Genomic DNA, 17,821 nt, shown 5'->3' on the forward strand with positions numbered 1-17,821 from the left:
ATAATACTCTGTAAGTCATCACAACGCACCAAACCCCGTAAGAATATTACTCCAAAAACTTAAAATTTTGTGGACTGCACGGGGACCCATAACATTTCTAGTTGCGTCCATCACTTATTTTACTTGTGATACCTTCTTCTATTATTGATTGTACACCATTACGGCAGCACTAGAATGCCAGGAGATTGGGCCAAACTCCAGCTGCAACGTAAAAGCCAACACAAAGAACAGGGGTACTGAGCTGGGCTGGGACCGACAGGAGGCCACAGATTTTCTAAATTCTACTAAATCTTGATTACTAACACTCCAACGCCCACATACGTGGAGTTGCTTTCAAGCTGTTAGCTGCTACAATCTTTGGAAGATACCGTCATCTTGTTTTTGACAGAAAATAAAGCAGGTTAAACCGCTGAACTAAGAAATGTTTTTTCCAGCGTCGGGCGCACATTAATAGCAAGTAACCCATCTCCACATCACACGAAGGAGACCTACGATTATTATATATTTTGAACGTTTATACTTGTAATACATAAATTTACATTGAGATGCTATACTACTTTCCTTTACAGAGGGACTAATCTCTCTCTCTCTATATGCTTTTTGATAAACGACATATGGTATTTCACCTCCTTCTTCTCTTAGTTGACGTCCCTCTTTTTGAATGCCATTGGACCAAAAAATAAAGCCATTGGCAATTATATATAGTAATAAACAACAAACTGGCACCTCTTATAACAGAAAATTGTCAATCATGTGTTCGACTACATCAGCTCCATCAGAATTAACCCAGTAGTTTTTCACCTGTACAGAATAAGGTGATAAAATAGCGTCACTTACGGCAGCATCTATCAGAATATTTGCATGGTACAAGGAAAGAGAGTGAAAAGGGCTGGAAGGATTAAGCTCATCTACATCCAAAACAATGAATTTTTGAAGAATAAACTTGCCTGAATGGTGCTGTGTGCAAGAAGTCTTTGTCGACTTCCTTTGAAGTAAACATCAACCCGCTCCCAGCTCACTTTTGTTAAGCCCCTGATCATTTCCTCTACAATAGCGATAAAAATGAGTGAAAACTGTGAGTCAACTGGGCAATAACTAGTTATTTAACCATTATCCTCTACTCGTAGCTTTAAATATGTAATGGATGAAATGAGTGATTTTGCATCTTCAAACAACAAAAGTGCCAAGTTGAGAAAAATTAAAAGTAATCAGATGTTTAGAAATGAACTTAAATATGTACTTTAAATGTAAAAGGTAAATCAGAAATGGTGTGAAATTTCATCCCCTCTTTCATTTAGAAATGTTTCTTTGCCAACAAACAACCAAATCAAGGAAAAAGAAAGTCTTTTTCTCCTTCCATCTTGCCTTTTCAATTAGCTTAAAAGTAATCACAGAGTCATATGTTTGACAATTTAGCAATTATAGGTGATCCATTGAAGAGAAGGAGAGTAAATAGTAATCACAGTCAATGACCCTTGAAAGAATCACTTTCACCATTTAAACATCTTCAACTCCTCTCCACAACTCATGGATTATACATTTTGTAGAACTTCCTCAAACATTGGGCCGTAACCAAGATAGACCTATCATGCCTTCAGCCTGCTTTTAACTATAGATCATAAAGTATTGAAAATTGTGTGATTATATCATGATTAAATTTTCTAATCCGAATTCAAAAACAATAAACAGCCCGACAGATTGAAGGAAAACATTTTTCCACAACAAGATAAAAGTTAGTTGAATCCAATTGTTTATTGACTTAGAAGTTATTGCCATCCTACCTCAGTACTTTTCTATTCTATATACATTGCTGAGTGAAATTGTAAATAGGAGTGCTGTTCCTTATGCTATTTTTTAAATCTCTTTACATCGACTAGAGCTCTCCATAATCATTAAGAAAATGTTACAAACCAATTCCCTTGAAGTAAGATGATGCCAACAACCCAAAGTAACAAATAAAATGACGTTTAGGAAGATCTCCAAAAGATTATGATAGAAGGCGATTTCATTACTAGTTTTACAAGAAAAAAATTAGGAAGCAAACCTTCCATGTTTATCTTCTCTTGTCCATTGACTTTGGCCTCTGAAGGGACTTCATCAAGAGTGGCAGTTTTTGCTGTCTCCACATTTACGATATGCGGGTATTTGTCACCTCTTGGAAGATGTTTAATCTGATAGGGGCAGAAATTCACATTGACATTAGCTTCATAGCTTGGTGATACAATTAAAAGACCCCAAAAATGCTTAATGGTTACCTTTGGAAGCTCATTTCGACGCCGTAAGGAAGAGGTACTCCACCCAACAATATCTAAGAAAGGCGTTAAGTTCTTGAACAGTCAGAACAGTTGGAATCTGGAATAAGTCTTATCCTAGTGCCTAAAACAGTTAGATCCACTACTAAATCTTCCTTGACTAGTAATGTTCAACGAGAAAGTATAGCTATGAAATCAACTGATATAGTAAAAGGATACGGTCGAAACTTGCATTTGCATACGCAACACGACGCCTGAAGGACTGCAGAGCAGACCTGCAGTTTGAAGAAGTACAACTATAAGTCTGTAATTCACCATCTGCTCTAACATGCTTTAAACAAAATCTAGGAAGCTCATGAAAACTCACATAAATTTAAGATCTTCACAATCGCTAACCATCTGGAGAAGAAGAGGAGGTTTTCCCTCCTTTCCATCAGTCAAAAACAAATGTTTCCCAGTTCTACCAAGTAACCAAGATGTGCGAGCAGCAACTTTTTCCAGTGCATGGGAGCCACATAACAATGGAATCTGAATAATGCAAAGCCACCAAAGGAAAATATTACCAACCTCTGATGAAAATATTAAAAATATATGTATTCTTCTACGTTTTATTACTCAGTTTTCACTTTCATGTATACTTGCATAAAGATGAATTAGTCGTCTCTTACATCAGAACATATTTGAAGACTTCATTAACTTTAAAAAATTATGCAATTCACTTCATCAAATGGCATGCAAAAGCAAATTATCTAACGACTTTCAAAGCAACTCCTGATCACATATAAAGAAGCTGGTGAATGGAATACCTGTTTATGCCACCGAGAACCAAGGTGCGGACTTGCAAATGTTATGAAATTAATGGGCTCTAGTCCAGCAATTTTGCCTTTGAATTTGTTTTCAGGGCATGAATCTCCCAAATGATCAGTTCCACAATCTCCATTTGTTTGAGAAAGTTCTCGAGTGAGATCTTGTGCATAAAGCCGCGCAATGGCATACCTTGCTACAAGGCCACCTAATGAATGACCGACAAAAGATATCTTCTGAACACTTGGGTGACGGCTTATGACATATTTAACCTGAAAGATAAACAGCATTCTCCTATTGGCATGGCAACCTCAAGTCTGAACTAATAAAAAAAACAAGAAAGAAGTACAGACAATATCGACCTACAGAACAATACCTAACTCTCAACTGTAAGCAGGAGGTTTGTAAATTGGGAAAATGATGTAAGTTGCATTCATAAATAAAGGAAAGATAGTTTTGAATATAAAAAACTCATAGCATACCTCCTCTGCTAATCTGTCGCCCATTACATTGACGCCATCGAATGTCAACATTGAAGAATTGCGTTCACTGCCTGCATTGCACATTAAGCATACAGTAATCATTTCATTATGAAAGCCATCTACAATATCAATTATCACAAGTATTATTTTTTTGGAAAATACCATAGTATTATTATGGCACAAGATATAAATCTTCTGAAATCAACAAAGCAGACAATAAGCTGTAAACAGGGGATGCAACTAAATCATTCCTAAGGGGACTTCTATGGTTCTTAGGAAGGTTATCATCCAGCAAAACTGAATATGAAAATAACAATTTGCAAAATTTTGATCTTCTGGATTAGTGAGTCATATCTCCTTATAAAATTTCTACTAGGTCTAAGGTCTAAACCAAAGGTTAAATCAATTCAAATTTGCCTCAGAGTTGCTAGTTAATCTAAATTACTTTGCAGTATAAAGAAATATTGAAGAAGAATTATGTAACAGAGCAGCAATTTTTTTTTTTAAGAAAAAGTACAACAATCACAAAATTAAGTTGACATTAATCGCTAATTAGCGTAATTATAAATTAAAACAAAGAAATAAAAAACGCAGAGAATCATAGAACTCACAGTGAACAATAACATCTTCCGGATACTTCTTCAAAAACTGCTTTGCTGCGTATGTCCAATTCTGAGCACTGTATAAATATCAATCCAAAAATCAGTCAACTGGTGCCAAATAAATAAAAAAATAATCAAAAAGATTAACCGAGATCAACCTGCCAATGATGCCATTAACCATGATAACTAGATGAGTAGGATCATTACGCTCTCCCGGAAACTCGACTTCCATGTCAACACCTCCGTTCTCATCAGATTCCATTCTCAAGCATCCAAATCTCACCAAACTCGACGATCTTCTCTTCTTCTTCTTCTTCTTCTGCTTCCGCTTCTTCTTGTTATTGTTGTTCTCGTTTCCATCCTTGATCCCTTCTGCGTCATCAACTTCCTTCTCTCGTACCCTGCTAGAGTCTCCCTCCATTGAAGCTAAAAGTACAAAAAAAAAAAAGCAGAGCTAAAGAGAAAAAACAAAGTTCTCTCAAGTCTTTTTTTAAGCGAGATTGTAGGCGAGAGTCAGAGCGCGTTAGATTTTGTTGGTGAGGGAGGAGGGAGGGAGTCGAGGCACTCTGCCATGGTTTAAGTAGCGAAGGGGGACGATGAGGAGCCGGGGGCGGTTTTTGTAGTTACGGGTTTGTTAGCTAAATGGGGGCCGCGGGTCCCCACTCTTGTTTTTGAAGTTAATTGCCCTTGATTTTTCCCGGTTTAATCACGGGGTGGTTCGATCGGTTTAGGTGCTTGATCCAGGGTATAACTGGTATTTAAAGGAGGGTTTTGTTCTTTTATTTTAAGTACAAGTAGTAAATCTTTTATTCCTTAATGATTCTAGAAAGAGACAGAAATTAACACGTTAATTCCTTAGATTTGTCTTCAATTTTTTAAGTCGTTTCGCCTTAGGCGGCTTTTTTTTTTAAAGTTAAAAATAGGTGGCAAAAAGACTGTTCCCCAATTTGGCAATATAATATATTTATAGGACTACGAAACTTAAAATTAGTTTGTAGGTAAGATTTTGGTGGGGTACGGCCCTAAGGCTGGCCAAATGTTTAACACCGCTGATCCAAGGTCCGCGTACGAGTACCAAAAGCATGACGGTGCCAAATCTTACTGTTTGCGTTAGTCAGAGTAATCAAGGTGGGGTGTTTCATGTTGTTTCAGATGCCGTCTTAAGACACTTTTCGTAGCACAACGTACAAAACATTCGGACTCGTGCAACATGTGCCTAAAGTGCTAATTGTCATGTTCTTCCATGTATTAAATTCTTAGATTTGGCACTCTAGGATCTAGCAGGGTAACGCCCATTGATGGAAAAAATAACTTTTGTAGCCATTGTCAACCATATGAAGTTTAATTAAACATTGATTAAAAAAAGAAATAAAAACCCATACTTATAACATTAAATGTAGAATCAATGGGCCTTTTTCCAATCACATTCTATGCTGTCTAAGGTCTTATGCTATTGCAAAATCGTTAATTAGGTCGGGGTGCACAGGTTTGGTAATAGTTAAAGCAAGCAAATTGTTATGTTTGTTATTTGTCTGTGTCTTCTTTTTTTTTTTTTTTTCCAAAGAAGAAAAAGAAAGCAAAGCATAAGCAACTTATCCCTTGAGAGCGTGGGCAACAAGGCAAAAGGTCGAGTTAGATGACTTTGGATTTGGTAGGTGGGTGTTGGGTGGTTTGAGTGGTTCTTTGTTTATAAGACTTTGCCTTACTTTTTTTAAAAACCATATAAAAAAATTAAGTTGTGCTAATTAAATATATAAGGTTAAGTAATACTAATGTTAAGAAAAATACACGGATTAATGTTCTGCATAATATATGATGCTTCAATGGTCAAACTCTTTACTTTCCAAGTCTATGCCTTACAATTTCAAAATATCTAGAAGTCCTCCAGCCTTTTTTTTTGGGGTCAATGGCAGTAGCATGACTCTTCAAAGTTTTACCAAAGTAGACGAACATCTTTCTCTCAAGTCTTTTTCTCTCCCATAACTTTATTATATTCTATTCTTTCTAGTTGTCTATATAATTGAAATGAGTAATGTTATTTTATTCAATATTTGAACCGTCACTGCATACATATAACAGAAAAAAAATTATATCAATTTAAATATTTTTTAAGTAATTAAATGGTCAATTTACGACATTTAGGCATTTCTCAAGTCAAAAATTCTAATCCCCTTTCTTTGATTTTTCTCTTCAAAGATCACACTCATCACAAAAAGTATAAATGCAATAACACAATATTTTAAAATAAATTACTGAAAATTTTATAAAAATTTAAATAATTTTTATATTTTTACTAAGTTCAAATGTATGGCTAATGATTAACTAACTGCTATTAATTAAATTTAATTATTAATTTATATCACGTGACATGCTAAATGATGGTATAATATAATAACACGGTTATGTGAAATTTTTTACTTTCAACGTTAACTTCATATTGATATAAAAAAATAAGTGATATTTTGATTAATGATAATTAATTAATTATTAATTATAAAATTTATTTAAATTAAAATAAAAATTTAATCAAATATAATAAAAAAAGTAAAATTTTATTTAAATTTTATTAAATAATTGAAAAAAATTTTTGAAAGTATTGTCATACAACAATTACCGGAAAAATAGTAACAAAAAATTAAATTTTCCCAGCCTAAGATGAGAAGCCGGGAAAGCCCACCAAGTGCTAGGAAGTACAAAGTAATGATAATTGCAAAGTGTTTGGGCTCTTCAATTGATTGATAGGCCTTATTCTTTTTTTTTTTCATATTTCTAGAAGCGTTGGAGAACTACAAGTCGTCACTTGCCGGTCTCTAAGAGCTGCGCTCTAACAATGGAAACAGAGGAGGCGTAAAGCTAGGGCAAACGGCAAGCAGACTCTAGGGGTAGAAACAAACATTAACACCAAAAATGCAAATGCTTCCCACTCAACTCCTTATTGAATTATTTGATTAATACTCCACCAACGTTTTTAAACCCATCTTCCATTATTCTTTGCTCTGCTCCTGACTCAGCTTTAACATTATTTAATGACGATCTCTAGATGTTTTTCTCCTCCCGCCCATCTTCCTACTTCTGCACCTGAAGGATAAAATAGCATAATTTTTTTAATTTTTGTAAAACGTTTTCCCCCTTTTTCTTACATGCCAAATGGAGCCTTTCCAAACCCAGCACCATTTCACATTCTGTCATGGAGTTCTCCTTTTCTCTCTTCCTTTTCTGCATTGGGTTCTCTCTGTAGATACTGTTTTTCTGCCAAATATACCGGCATTGGACTCAGACCCTTCCTTGCCCCTCACCAATCAGGTATTACCCCACATTTCTCTTATGTTGATGTTTTAGCTCTTTGATTATTCTTATTATTATTAGTTTTTTATGTGAGGAAAAAGCCCGGGCAAAATTATGGAATAAGTGATACCTGCATTACCAGAATAGGAAGTTAAACTAAAGGTTTCCGTCCTATAATTGCTTGCTTATTATTTGACTGTTTAATGTAGAAATCAGCTAGCAAGTAATACTGACAAATGGTTAAGAAAACCATAAAGTATGTATAGAGCAATGCCAATTAACAACAAATCACAAAGGCCTTAATCATTTCCATCTTTAAGCTATAAAATCATGTCGATTACTCCATACTCACAGGAGAATCTTCAGATAATGCATCCTTCTCTATATGTACTGCTTAAGCTGAAGAAGTGAGAGAGTGAGAAATTTATGGCTGCTCCTTGCATATGTTTGTGGATATTGATTTCTGATACACGTATTTCTCTGTATGCACCTAAGAGTACAAGAACAGGCCATCTCATCAATGGAAATAATAACATCATACTAAACCCTACATTTGAGGATGGCCTTAGTAATTGGTCTGGCAAGGGCTGCAAGATTCTTTTGCATGAGTCAATGGGAGACGGAAAAGTCCTTCCACTATATGGAAAGTTCTTTGCTTCTGCAACAAATCGTACAGAGAGTTGGAATGGGATTGAGCAGGAGATCACAGGAAGAGTGCAACCAAAGCTTGCTTATGAGGTTACTGCTGTTGTTCGGATATATGGTGGGAATGTCACCAATGCTGGAATACAGGCCACATTATGGGTCCAAAGCCCAGATATTCATGATCAGTACATTAGAATTGCAATGTAAGACCCTTTCACCCTTTTGTGATGCAGGATTAGCTTATGGTTTCTCATGCATGCTCTGTAAACAAACTGTAAGCATTATCTAGTTAGCGATTATAACTATATATGACCTTTATATATCAACTATGTTCAAAATTTTGACCATTGATTGATTCTGGAGAGAATCTTGTAGATTTTGTCACCTTTCACCTATCTCCATTGGAAAATAAAATGAGCCTATATTGTAGAAACTGGGTTATGGAAAGTTAATGAGCTCAACAAGTCTGGGTAATATGCTTTCAAAAAGAGACTTTTCAATGGTGTAAGTTCATTCAAATTTTTTTTTTGCTTGTCCTTGAGTAATGTGTGTAATTCGCTCTTCACATCCCTCTGATATAACTAGTTTAGGAAACGTTAGGCATGTAATATCATGTGTCTATACGTCTCTATGTTTACTCTTTGGCATTTTGTTTGATATACATGAAATTTTATTATATCATATTACAAGTTTTACTTTATGGTTTCTGATATTAAGAATTTTCTTTACTGTTGCTCAAATTTCTAAATGAAATTAGTTTGTTCTGAAGTTTACAGGCAACAGACAAAGATTGGGTGCAGTTGCAGGGGAAATTCCTCCTTAATGGTTCCCCTTTAAGAGCAATTATATTTCTAGAAGGTCCTCCTCCTGGCACTGATATTCTTATTAATAGTTTGGTTGTCAAGCATGCTGAGAAGGTTCCCCCTTCACTTCGACCAATCATGAAGGTTGGTGAACAAGTGACTGGAACTTCTAAAATCTTTTGATTAAGACTTACATGTATAAATTAGTGAGATACACAGACACACATGAGAATATGTTTACACTTGAAATTCAATGTACACTGTTTCTGTAAGCTTGAAATCTGGGTTTTAATTATGGCAAGTTTTTGTTCCCTGGGCTTTTGTAGGGTGAAGCTTTTGGAGTGAATATAATTGAGAACAGCAATGTCGATGATGGGATTAATGGATGGATTCCTCTAGGTGATTGCACTTTAAGCATAGGGATTGGTTCACCAATTGAACTCCCTTGGACTTAATGAGTGTCTAAGTGGACGCTACATACTTGTAACAAACCGGACAGAAACTTGGATGGGTCCTGCACAGATGATCAGTGGCAAACTGAAACTCTACTTGACATATCAAGTATCTGCTTGAGTTAGAATTGGTCCTGGATCTACTAGTCCTCAGATAGTCAATGTTGCACTTGGTGTTGATGGGAATTGGGTCAATGGAGGCCAGGTTGAGTTTAATGATGAAAGGTGGCATGAAGTTGGTGGGTCCTTTAGAATCGAGAAGCAACCATCTAATATTATGGTTTATGTACAAGATCCTGCTGCTGGTGTTGACTTAATGGTTGCTGGACTTTGTATTTTCCCTGTTGACAGAAGGGGAAGGTTGAAATTTTTGAAAAAGCAAACTGATAAGGTAATTGCAAGCTGAACTTCATAGTCATTAATCAAAAGGGTAAAAAATGAAAAGCTAAATTCAATATGCTGGCTTGGAGTTTTAGAATATACCATAAGTTTCTTTTGATTGCCTTCTGCTTAAGCTGAAGTAATTTGATTGTCTTTTGTTGAGGCAACAAAATTTTGGAGCATCGTTGACAATTTACAATATTTAGTACAGTCAGACATGCATGCTCCGGTTGTGGCATGTCAAGAAAAAAAAAATTGTGTGGTGCCATCATCCTTTATGAATCTGACCAGTATTAGGAATGATAAGTAAAAATAGTTTTTTGACACTGACGCTGTAGTTCTTTAGGCTGCCAGGGGACTTACTATTTTCTCTTCATCTTTTGTTTCCAAAATTGATAGTATGATAAATGATGTGAAATTGTGCTTTATTTTCAGGTTGATTACATGCCAGTGCTACATTAGTTCATTTGTTACTTGTTTTGCATGCACATCTAACAGCAAACTGCATGAAAAAGGTATCTTAGTGTTTGCAGTTGTAAATGTTCTGTTTCATTTTTCTTTGCAAACGATTCAACCTTCTAATTTTGGAAAATTTGTTTTTATTCATTGCAGATACGTAAACGTGATGTCATTGTAAAGTTCGCAAAATCAGAAGTAATCAATGTCAGTGGTGGCTTTGTGAAAGTGAAACAAACACGAAACAGTTTTCCTTTTGGCTCATGCATGACAAGAAGAAGCATAGACAATGAAGACTTGGTTCGTTTCTTGGTAAAAAATTTTAACTGGGTTGTGTTTGGAAATGAATTAAAGTGGTCCTGGACAGAACCACAACAAGGTAACCTTAACTATAAGGATGCTGATGAGCTCTTGGAATTTTGTAAGAACAACAACTTGGAAATTCGAGGCCACTGCATCTTCTGGGAGGTGGAATATGCAATACAACCATGGGTCCAGTCACTTAACAAGCGTGGTTTGATTACAGCCATTGAAAACCGTCTAACCGACCTTCTCACACGTTACTAGGGAAAATTTAGGCACTATGATGTAGATAATGAGATGCTGCGTGGATCTTTCTATAAAGATAGACTGGGTGAAGATATCCAAGCGAACATGTTCAAAACATCCCATCAACTGGACCCATCCGCCATCCTTTTTGTTAATGATTATCACATTGAGGATGGATCTGATGTTAGATCATCACCAGAGGAATACATAGGAACTTGATCTGCAACAGCAAGGTGCTCCTGTGGGACACATTGACAGTCCGGTGGGGCCAGTTGTTAGTTCTGCCCTGGATAAGTTAGGTACGCTTGGTTTTCCAATCTGGTTTACAGAGCTTGATGTGTCTTCCACCAATGAGTTTGTTAGAGCAGATGACTTGGAAGTAATGCTGCGTGAAGCATTTCCCCATCCTGCAGTGGAAGGCATAATTCTATATGGATTTTGGGAGTTGTACATGTCCAGAGAAAATGCACATTTAGTGAATGCAGAAGATAAGATCAATGCTGCTGGTAAGAGGTATCTTGCTCTTAAGAAAGAGTGGTTGACTCATGCTCCTGGTCATATCGATGCGCAAGGTGAATTTAGATTTCGAGGCTTTTATGGAACATACAAGATAGAAATCAGTTCCCCTACCAAGAAAATCAACAGGACCTTTGTTGTTGACAAGGGAGAATCGCCTTTGGCGATTAACATTGACCTATAGTTTCTTGAACTTGTCTGTGCCCCACATTCATTTGGAATCAGTAGCCAGTTTCTGATTATTGAATAAAGATACAATAATCAATGTGACCTTGCAGTAAACAAATAGAAGATTCTTTAGAAAATTTGTGGTCTTGGGTTAAATTTTTCTTCACATTGACATCTTGACGTAGGAATATGGACTCCATAATATCTTCTGTGTCTTAGAAATTGTTTAGAAATTTTAAACAGCTAATCGTCTCTGGTTTGAAACCTCAAAGTTGTTCAAAGGAGGCTACCGTCATTTAGTAAGGCAGATACGTTTCAAGTGATTATCCTAACATGGTTAAAAAGGCATTAAAGGTCAAACAGGCCATCATAGGATGATTCTTTGTTCCTAGGAACACGCAATCCCAAAGTTCATTCAATGATCTGATAATTCCTGAAATCCTAAGACGACACTTCGAACTGGGAACTCTTGGAAGATACATAAACAACAAATACTGCCAATGACTACCGAATGGTTCTTTCTTTTGCTAACATTGTTTTCCGGCTTGTAAAGCATATTTAATACTAATTCATGTTCCATAGTATTTTTTTTTTAATTCAGAATCGAAAAGTCAATGGTTTGATCTCAAATTATTGGATTTAAAACTAAAGCTATGAAAGTTAGTGAAAGCCCATCCCACCTAATTCTGCAAGCATCTAAAAACATTTGCCTTGTAATCAAAGACTCATGATATCCAGCTCTGAAGATGAACATTAAAATCAATGAACAGAACAGAGCATTCCCCACCCTTTGAACCTTCTATTCCAATTCAAGCATAAAACTGCAAATTGGGAGGTTACCCCAGTCTGCAAGACAAAGCAAGGACTAATAAAATCCCCTATAGTGAACCATTTCTTCTAAAAAACAATTGAAAAGTAGAAGAAATCAGGAACAACAACAAAAAATAAAAGGTTTTATTGGGATTAGAAGGTAAGAGATCTGTCCTGTCTGGATTAAACCCCGACAAAACCGAAGTGGGTCAGACTGTTAACGGCTTTTTTATTAGCCTGAAGAGTGAAGAGGTTTGATTGGTTGGTTGAGTTAGTTAGGTCCCGCGCTTTTCTTAGACTCCACTTTCAAAGCTCTCTCCCAAACAAAGGGTGCGCCTGCGATTTATAAATGAGGCGGCTTTCCATTTGCTGCTTCACAACTCGAAAGCACAAGCATTCTCCTCAGGTTTTCTAGTTATCTTCCCGCTTTATTTCTTTACAAAACGTGAGAACTTTTCAATGTCTTATTTGATTGCCGTTTCGTTTTCTTTTTGTTCTCTGTTGTGTTGATGGGTTTTTCGTTTTTGGTGTTTGTTGTTAGAGATTCGGAGAAACAATGGAGAACCCACAGATGAAGTCTGACAACGCCAACGCTGAGGTTTGAGCTTTTCACATTTTGGAATGTTTAATTACATTTTCCCACCTAATTGGGAGACCTTCGTTCTTTTGGTTTTGGTTTAATGGGTATCTACTTTTGTGTCATTCCCCTTAATTTTTGGTTTGAGCTTTAGTTCTTTTTACTTGTTTCATGGTATTATATCAGAAAATTTGATTTTTGTATTGCTGATAGAAGATAGGCTATGTTTTGGGATGTACATTTGATCTGTTTAATTTTGGAGTTGGAGGTCATTTTGGGTTCTGAACTGTTTAAGATAAAAAAATATGTGGTTATAAATAGGGATGAACAATTAATTATTAAGTGATGAAATAGACAATGAGAGTAGTTGGGTGGTCGAATTGTGCTGGAGGTATTTTCATCTTCTAAGCTGAGCTTATGTTATATTCTTTTATTGAATAACTTTTTCCATTTCCCTTTCTTCATAATTGCTGTTTTAAGCTTACTCAATATAACTTTTATAGCTGCTTCTTTTCCTGGCAGAACTTGAACCAAAACATGATCAGTCCAATTGGTAATCCTGCTGCTAATATCGTAGTAAATCATGACTTCTCCAATGGGCTACACTCTTGGCATCCCAATTGCTGCAATGGCTTTGTAGTATCTGCTGAGTCTGGCAACCCAGGTGGATTGTCAGCAAAGTCAGGTGGTAATTATGCAGTTGTTACAAATCGCACGGAATGCTGGCAGGGCCTGGAGCAAGATATCACGGGTAGAATTTCACCAGGTTCCACATACTCAGTTTCTGCTTGTGTTGGAGTGTCAGGGCCTCTTTCAGGGTCTACTGATGTCTTGGCAACTTTGAAGCTGGAAAACCAGGGCTCAGCAACTAGCTATCTCTTCATTGGAAAGTAATGGTCTTTTTATTATTATTATTATTATTGCATTACATTTCATTGAAAATAAGACTTGACTTAAAAAGGATATTTTTGTTAATGACATTTGTTACTGCAGAACCTCTGTGTCAAAGGAGAGGTGGGGAATGGTGGAAGGTACATTCTCATTATCAACCATGCCTGAACGGCTTGTATTTTATTTGGAAGGGCCTCCTTCTGGTGTTGAGCTGCTTATAGATTCAGTGGTCATCACCTGCTCCAGTTCAAGCAAGTCTGAGGTAGCACTGCCTTTACAGCACTTTATCCATTTCTTAACTGAATATTATATTATGTGCATTTTCATTGTGTCAAAGTGGTCTAAAAGAAAGAAAGAATCCACTTAGTCTTACACTGGTTATTTTGGCATTTTTGCCATCCTTTTTATTTTGAAAGAGTTCAAGCATAAGGTGGGACATTGCTGGAGATGAGAATGTTGTCATAAACCCTCAATTCGAAGATGGCCTCAACAACTGGTCTGGAAGAGGCTGCAAGGTTGTTTTACATGATTCTATGGCAGATGGGAAGATAGTCCCGCAATTGGGAAAAGTTTTTGCATCTGCGACAGAGCGCACACAGAGTTGGAATGGGATCCAGCAAGAGATTACCAGAAGAGTGCAGCGAAAGCTTGCTTATAATGTAGCAGCTGTGGTACGGATATTTGGTAACAATGTGATGACTGCTACTGTACAGGCCACATTATGGGTCCAAACACCAGATCGCCGAGAACAGTACATTGTAATTGCCAAGTAAGTTCCTTTATTTGTTTCACTGTCTTAGAACTAGTGTTTTTTCCTGTGGAATATCTGACCTTTTACATGCTCGTTTTCCCTGGATTTATTTGGCTTTATGAATATGTACCTGTGGTGTTGGGGATTTGATCTTCTTTTTTTCCATTCAAAAGTGTGCAGGCAACCGACAAGGATTGGGTGCAATTGCAGGGAAAGTTCCTTCTAAATGGTTCCCCATCAAGAGTAGTCATCTATTTAGAAGGTCCACCACCAGGTACCGACATCCTTGTCAATGCCTTAGCTGTAAAGCATGCTGAGAAAGTCCCTCCTTCATCTCCTCCAGTTATTGAGGTCAGTTGAATAATTTCAATCTTGGTATTTTTCTTCATTTGCTTTGGAGAAGATATTGGATATTTGGATCTGCTGCATGCTTTCGTACACCCTAATTGATAACAGCATGCACATTTTCAGTGTAGAATCCACATTTTGGAGTCAATATAGTTACAGGAGGGATGGTTTCCTCATGTGTTTCTACTTTTTTGTAGGATCCTAATTTTGGAGTTAATATAATTACAAACAGCCAACTAAATGACGGCACCAATGGATGGTTTCCTCTTGGTAACTGCAATTTGAGTGTTGGAACAGGCTCACCACATATACTCCCTCCAATGGCAAGAGCTTCCCTTGGTGCCCATGAACCTTTAAGTGGCCTGTATATCCTTGTGAAAAATCGCACACAGACTTGGATGGGCCCAGCTCAGATGATAACTGATAAGCTGAAACTTTTCTTGACATATCAAGTATCTGCTTGGGTTCGAATTGGTTCTGGAGCAAGTGGTCCTCAAAATGTGAATGTTGCACTTGGCGTGGACAGCCAGTGGGTAAATGGTGGACAAGTTGAGATTAATGATGATAGATGGCATGAAATTGGTGGTTCCTTTAGGATTGAGAAGCAACCATCCAAGGTTATGGTTTATATCCAGGGTCCAGCTGCAGGTGTTGATTTAATGGTAGCTGGACTTCAGATTTTCCCTGTTGATCGGGCGGCCAGGTTAAAATATTTGAGGAGACAAACTGATAAGGTATGGCTAGTTGTGATTTCTGTAGGATTTGCTTTATCAAAACCATGCAGACATTATAACTTCAAATAGAAAATTGAAATTTTTGTTACCCTATATAAGTCAGGAATTTGTTGCCTTTGATCATGAAAAGGTCAGAAAAGTGCAGATAGATGCTGCAAATCTTTTCCCTCCAACGGCATATGCTGCATTTGGCCCTAGAATAGAATGTCTCATTAGAAATTTTCAGTTACAAATTCTCTATTTCAGAGATTTCTCTGGAATTTTGATTTACTGAAATTTTCTTTTTTATTTTTTGTTCTTTTCAATAGTTCGTTTCATAACATTATCATAAGCATCATCAAACTTGTCTTGCTGTATACAATTAAGACAAGATGGCCCTTATTAGTATATGCATTTAAAATTATTTACTCCTGATAAAAGGGAGCAAAATGATTTGGTTGGTTTCTCTCTTCATGAGATGTTTCCTTTCAAACATTGGGGTCCATTAAGTCTTCAGTATTCCTAGTCCTAGCTCATTTCTCATTGTAATGATTTTTTTTTTTGCTCAAATACAGATCCGAAAGCGTGATGTCATCCTCAAATTCTCAGGAGCAGGTTCAAGCAGTTTGTTGGGCACCTTTGTGAAAGTCATACAGGCACAAAATAGTTTTCCCATAGGGTCTTGCATTAACAGAACAAATATAGACAATGAAGATTTTGTTGATTTCTTCGTGAAAAATTTTAACTGGGCAGTGTTTGGAAATGAATTGAAGTGGTATTGGACAGAACCACAGCAAGGAAATTTCAACTACAAAGATGCTGATGATATGTTGGCTTTGTGTCAAAACCATAAAATAGAAACCCGAGGTCATTGTATTTTCTGGGAAGTACAGGCCACTGTCCAGCAATGGATTCAAGCACTGAACAAAAACGACTTGATGACAGCTGTTCAAAATCGTCTAACAGGCCTTCTCACCCGTTACAAGGGAAAGTTCAGGCACTATGATGTGAACAATGAGATGATGCATGGGTCATTTTATCAAGATCGATTGGGCAAAGATATCCGAGCAAACATGTTTAAGAATGCAAATCAGCTAGATCCATCTGCGACTTTATTTGTGAATGATTATCATGTTGAAGATGGATGTGACACCAGATCATCTCCCGAAAATTATATTGAACACATTCTTGATTTGCAGGAGCAAGGTGCACCTGTGGGAGGAATTGGAATTCAAGGACATATCGATAGTCCTGTGGGACCAGTTGTGTGTTCTGCTCTAGATAAATTAGGTATCCTTGGCCTTCCTATCTGGTTTACTGAGCTTGATGTGTCTTCTGTCAATGAATACATTAGAGGGGAGGATTTGGAAGTCATGCTTAGGGAAGCTTTTGCCCATCCTGCTGTGGAGGGTGTAATGCTGTGGGGATTCTGGGAATTGTTCATGAGCCGGAACGATGCACATTTGGTCAATGCAGAAGGTGAAATCAATGAAACTGGTAAACGATTTCTTGCTCTTAAACATGAGTGGTTGTCTCATGCTCATGGACATATAGATGAACAAGGACAGTTTGAATTCAGAGGCTTCCATGGGACATACGTTGTGGAAGTCGTGACTGCCTCCAAGAAGAGTTCAAAAACTTTTGTTGTTGACAAGGGTGACTCCCCACTGATCGTGTCCATAGCTTTGTGAATTCTCCGTGGCTGCTTTGAACCTAATAAAAGGAGGTAATATGAATGTCTCTCTCCATGCATCATCAATTATTTCTGTAAAACGAAAGAATATACATCATACAGAGCTTGTGATTGTGATTATCAATTATATGGTTTGTTTGCAGAAGAAAATTTGAGTTGTTATCCATTGTAAAATACAATTAAAGAAATAAAAGTATGATCTTTTTCTTTTCAGTTATTTAACTAACTAAACTGGTTTGTACTTTACATGTGAAAACCAGACAGTATCTACATTCGAGCAGTGTAATCTGCACTTGAAATAGTTTATGCTCAGTGCTGACATTTAAAAGAAGTATATAACCATAAGGAATAGAAGAATGGTGAGTTATAGAAACTCCAATGCTACCTTCGGCTACTATTAACCCAAACATGGTCCAACCTACTAGTCAATTCAAGCTTCAATAGTTTGGGCTGAATCACGAAAGTTCCACCAAAAGCTTGATTATGTAATAGGTCCTTCTTGCTAAAGAATCACCCTTGATGATTATCTTCCATGTCCAGTCTGCTGATTGTGTGTGTATCCAAACTTTATAACCTCAAGAAAGTTTCACTGTCCTTCTATGAAATAAAATGTATAATTTGGTTACCTTGTGTCTCCCAAGTC

At 36.8% G+C, this 17,821-nt stretch overlaps 3 protein-coding genes across 4 annotated transcripts; 2 read left to right on the plus strand and 1 right to left on the minus strand.

The window, feature by feature from the left end:
• Nucleotides 395–4,754, minus strand: LOC18591906. The gene is made up of 10 exons (XM_018125412.1): nucleotides 4,299–4,754; nucleotides 4,150–4,217; nucleotides 3,539–3,609; nucleotides 3,059–3,328; nucleotides 2,620–2,780; nucleotides 2,472–2,527; nucleotides 2,256–2,308; nucleotides 2,045–2,171; nucleotides 948–1,045; nucleotides 395–801 (listed from the first exon to the last, which is right to left on the minus strand). Exons 1-10 carry the CDS (start codon nucleotides 4,559–4,561, stop codon nucleotides 730–732), a joined length of 1,239 nt encoding a protein of 412 aa, XP_017980901.1. The 5' UTR covers nucleotides 4,562–4,754; the 3' UTR covers nucleotides 395–729.
• On the plus strand, nucleotides 6,950–11,599 carry LOC18591907. Its single transcript, XM_018125345.1, is given in 7 exon segments — nucleotides 6,950–7,443; nucleotides 7,921–8,273; nucleotides 8,840–9,017; nucleotides 9,200–9,318; nucleotides 9,320–9,716; nucleotides 10,319–10,920; nucleotides 10,922–11,599. Coding segments are annotated over 7 exon segments (2,295 nt in total). The 5' UTR covers nucleotides 6,950–7,287; the 3' UTR covers nucleotides 11,412–11,599.
• Nucleotides 12,087–17,387, plus strand: LOC18591908 (endo-1,4-beta-xylanase A). 2 transcript variants are annotated; one of them, XM_007018334.2, is made up of 8 exons: nucleotides 12,087–12,611; nucleotides 12,747–12,803; nucleotides 13,305–13,672; nucleotides 13,776–13,935; nucleotides 14,090–14,442; nucleotides 14,598–14,775; nucleotides 14,970–15,506; nucleotides 16,061–17,387. In XM_007018334.2, exons 1-8 carry the CDS (start codon nucleotides 12,555–12,557, stop codon nucleotides 17,174–17,176), a joined length of 2,826 nt encoding a protein of 941 aa, XP_007018396.2. In that variant the 5' UTR covers nucleotides 12,087–12,554; the 3' UTR covers nucleotides 17,177–17,387. The 2 variants fall into 2 exon arrangements, with proteins under 2 accessions (XP_007018396.2, XP_007018397.2); XM_007018335.2 differs by having other exon boundaries at nucleotides 12,532–12,650.

Source organism: Theobroma cacao, chromosome 8 (genome assembly GCF_000208745.1).
Source record: "Theobroma cacao cultivar B97-61/B2 chromosome 8, Criollo_cocoa_genome_V2, whole genome shotgun sequence".
NCBI lineage: Eukaryota > Viridiplantae > Streptophyta > Magnoliopsida > Malvales > Malvaceae > Theobroma > Theobroma cacao.

What these genes read in the sequence shown, in the direction of transcription:
- LOC18591908 (XM_007018334.2), top strand. Translation starts at nt 12,555, where the DNA reads ATGAGGCGGCTTTCCATTTGCTGCTTCACAACTCGAAAGCACAAGCAT. An exon ending in CATCTCCTCCAGTTATTGAG is followed by an intron (nt 14,776 to 14,969) that starts GTCAGTTGAATA and finishes ACTTTTTTGTAG; the next exon opens with GATCCTAATTTTGGAGTTAA. An exon ending in TGAGGAGACAAACTGATAAG is followed by an intron (nt 15,507 to 16,060) that starts GTATGGCTAGTT and finishes GCTCAAATACAG; the next exon opens with ATCCGAAAGCGTGATGTCAT.
- LOC18591906 (XM_018125412.1), bottom strand. Translation starts at nt 4,561, where the DNA reads ATGGAGGGAGACTCTAGCAGGGTACGAGAGAAGGAAGTTGATGACGCA. An exon ending in TGTGAAGATCTTAAATTTAT is followed by an intron (nt 2,528 to 2,619) that starts GTGAGTTTTCAT and finishes TTCAAACTGCAG; the next exon opens with GTCTGCTCTGCAGTCCTTCA. An exon ending in AGAGAAGATAAACATGGAAG is followed by an intron (nt 1,046 to 2,044) that starts GTTTGCTTCCTA and finishes TCGCTATTGTAG; the next exon opens with AGGAAATGATCAGGGGCTTA.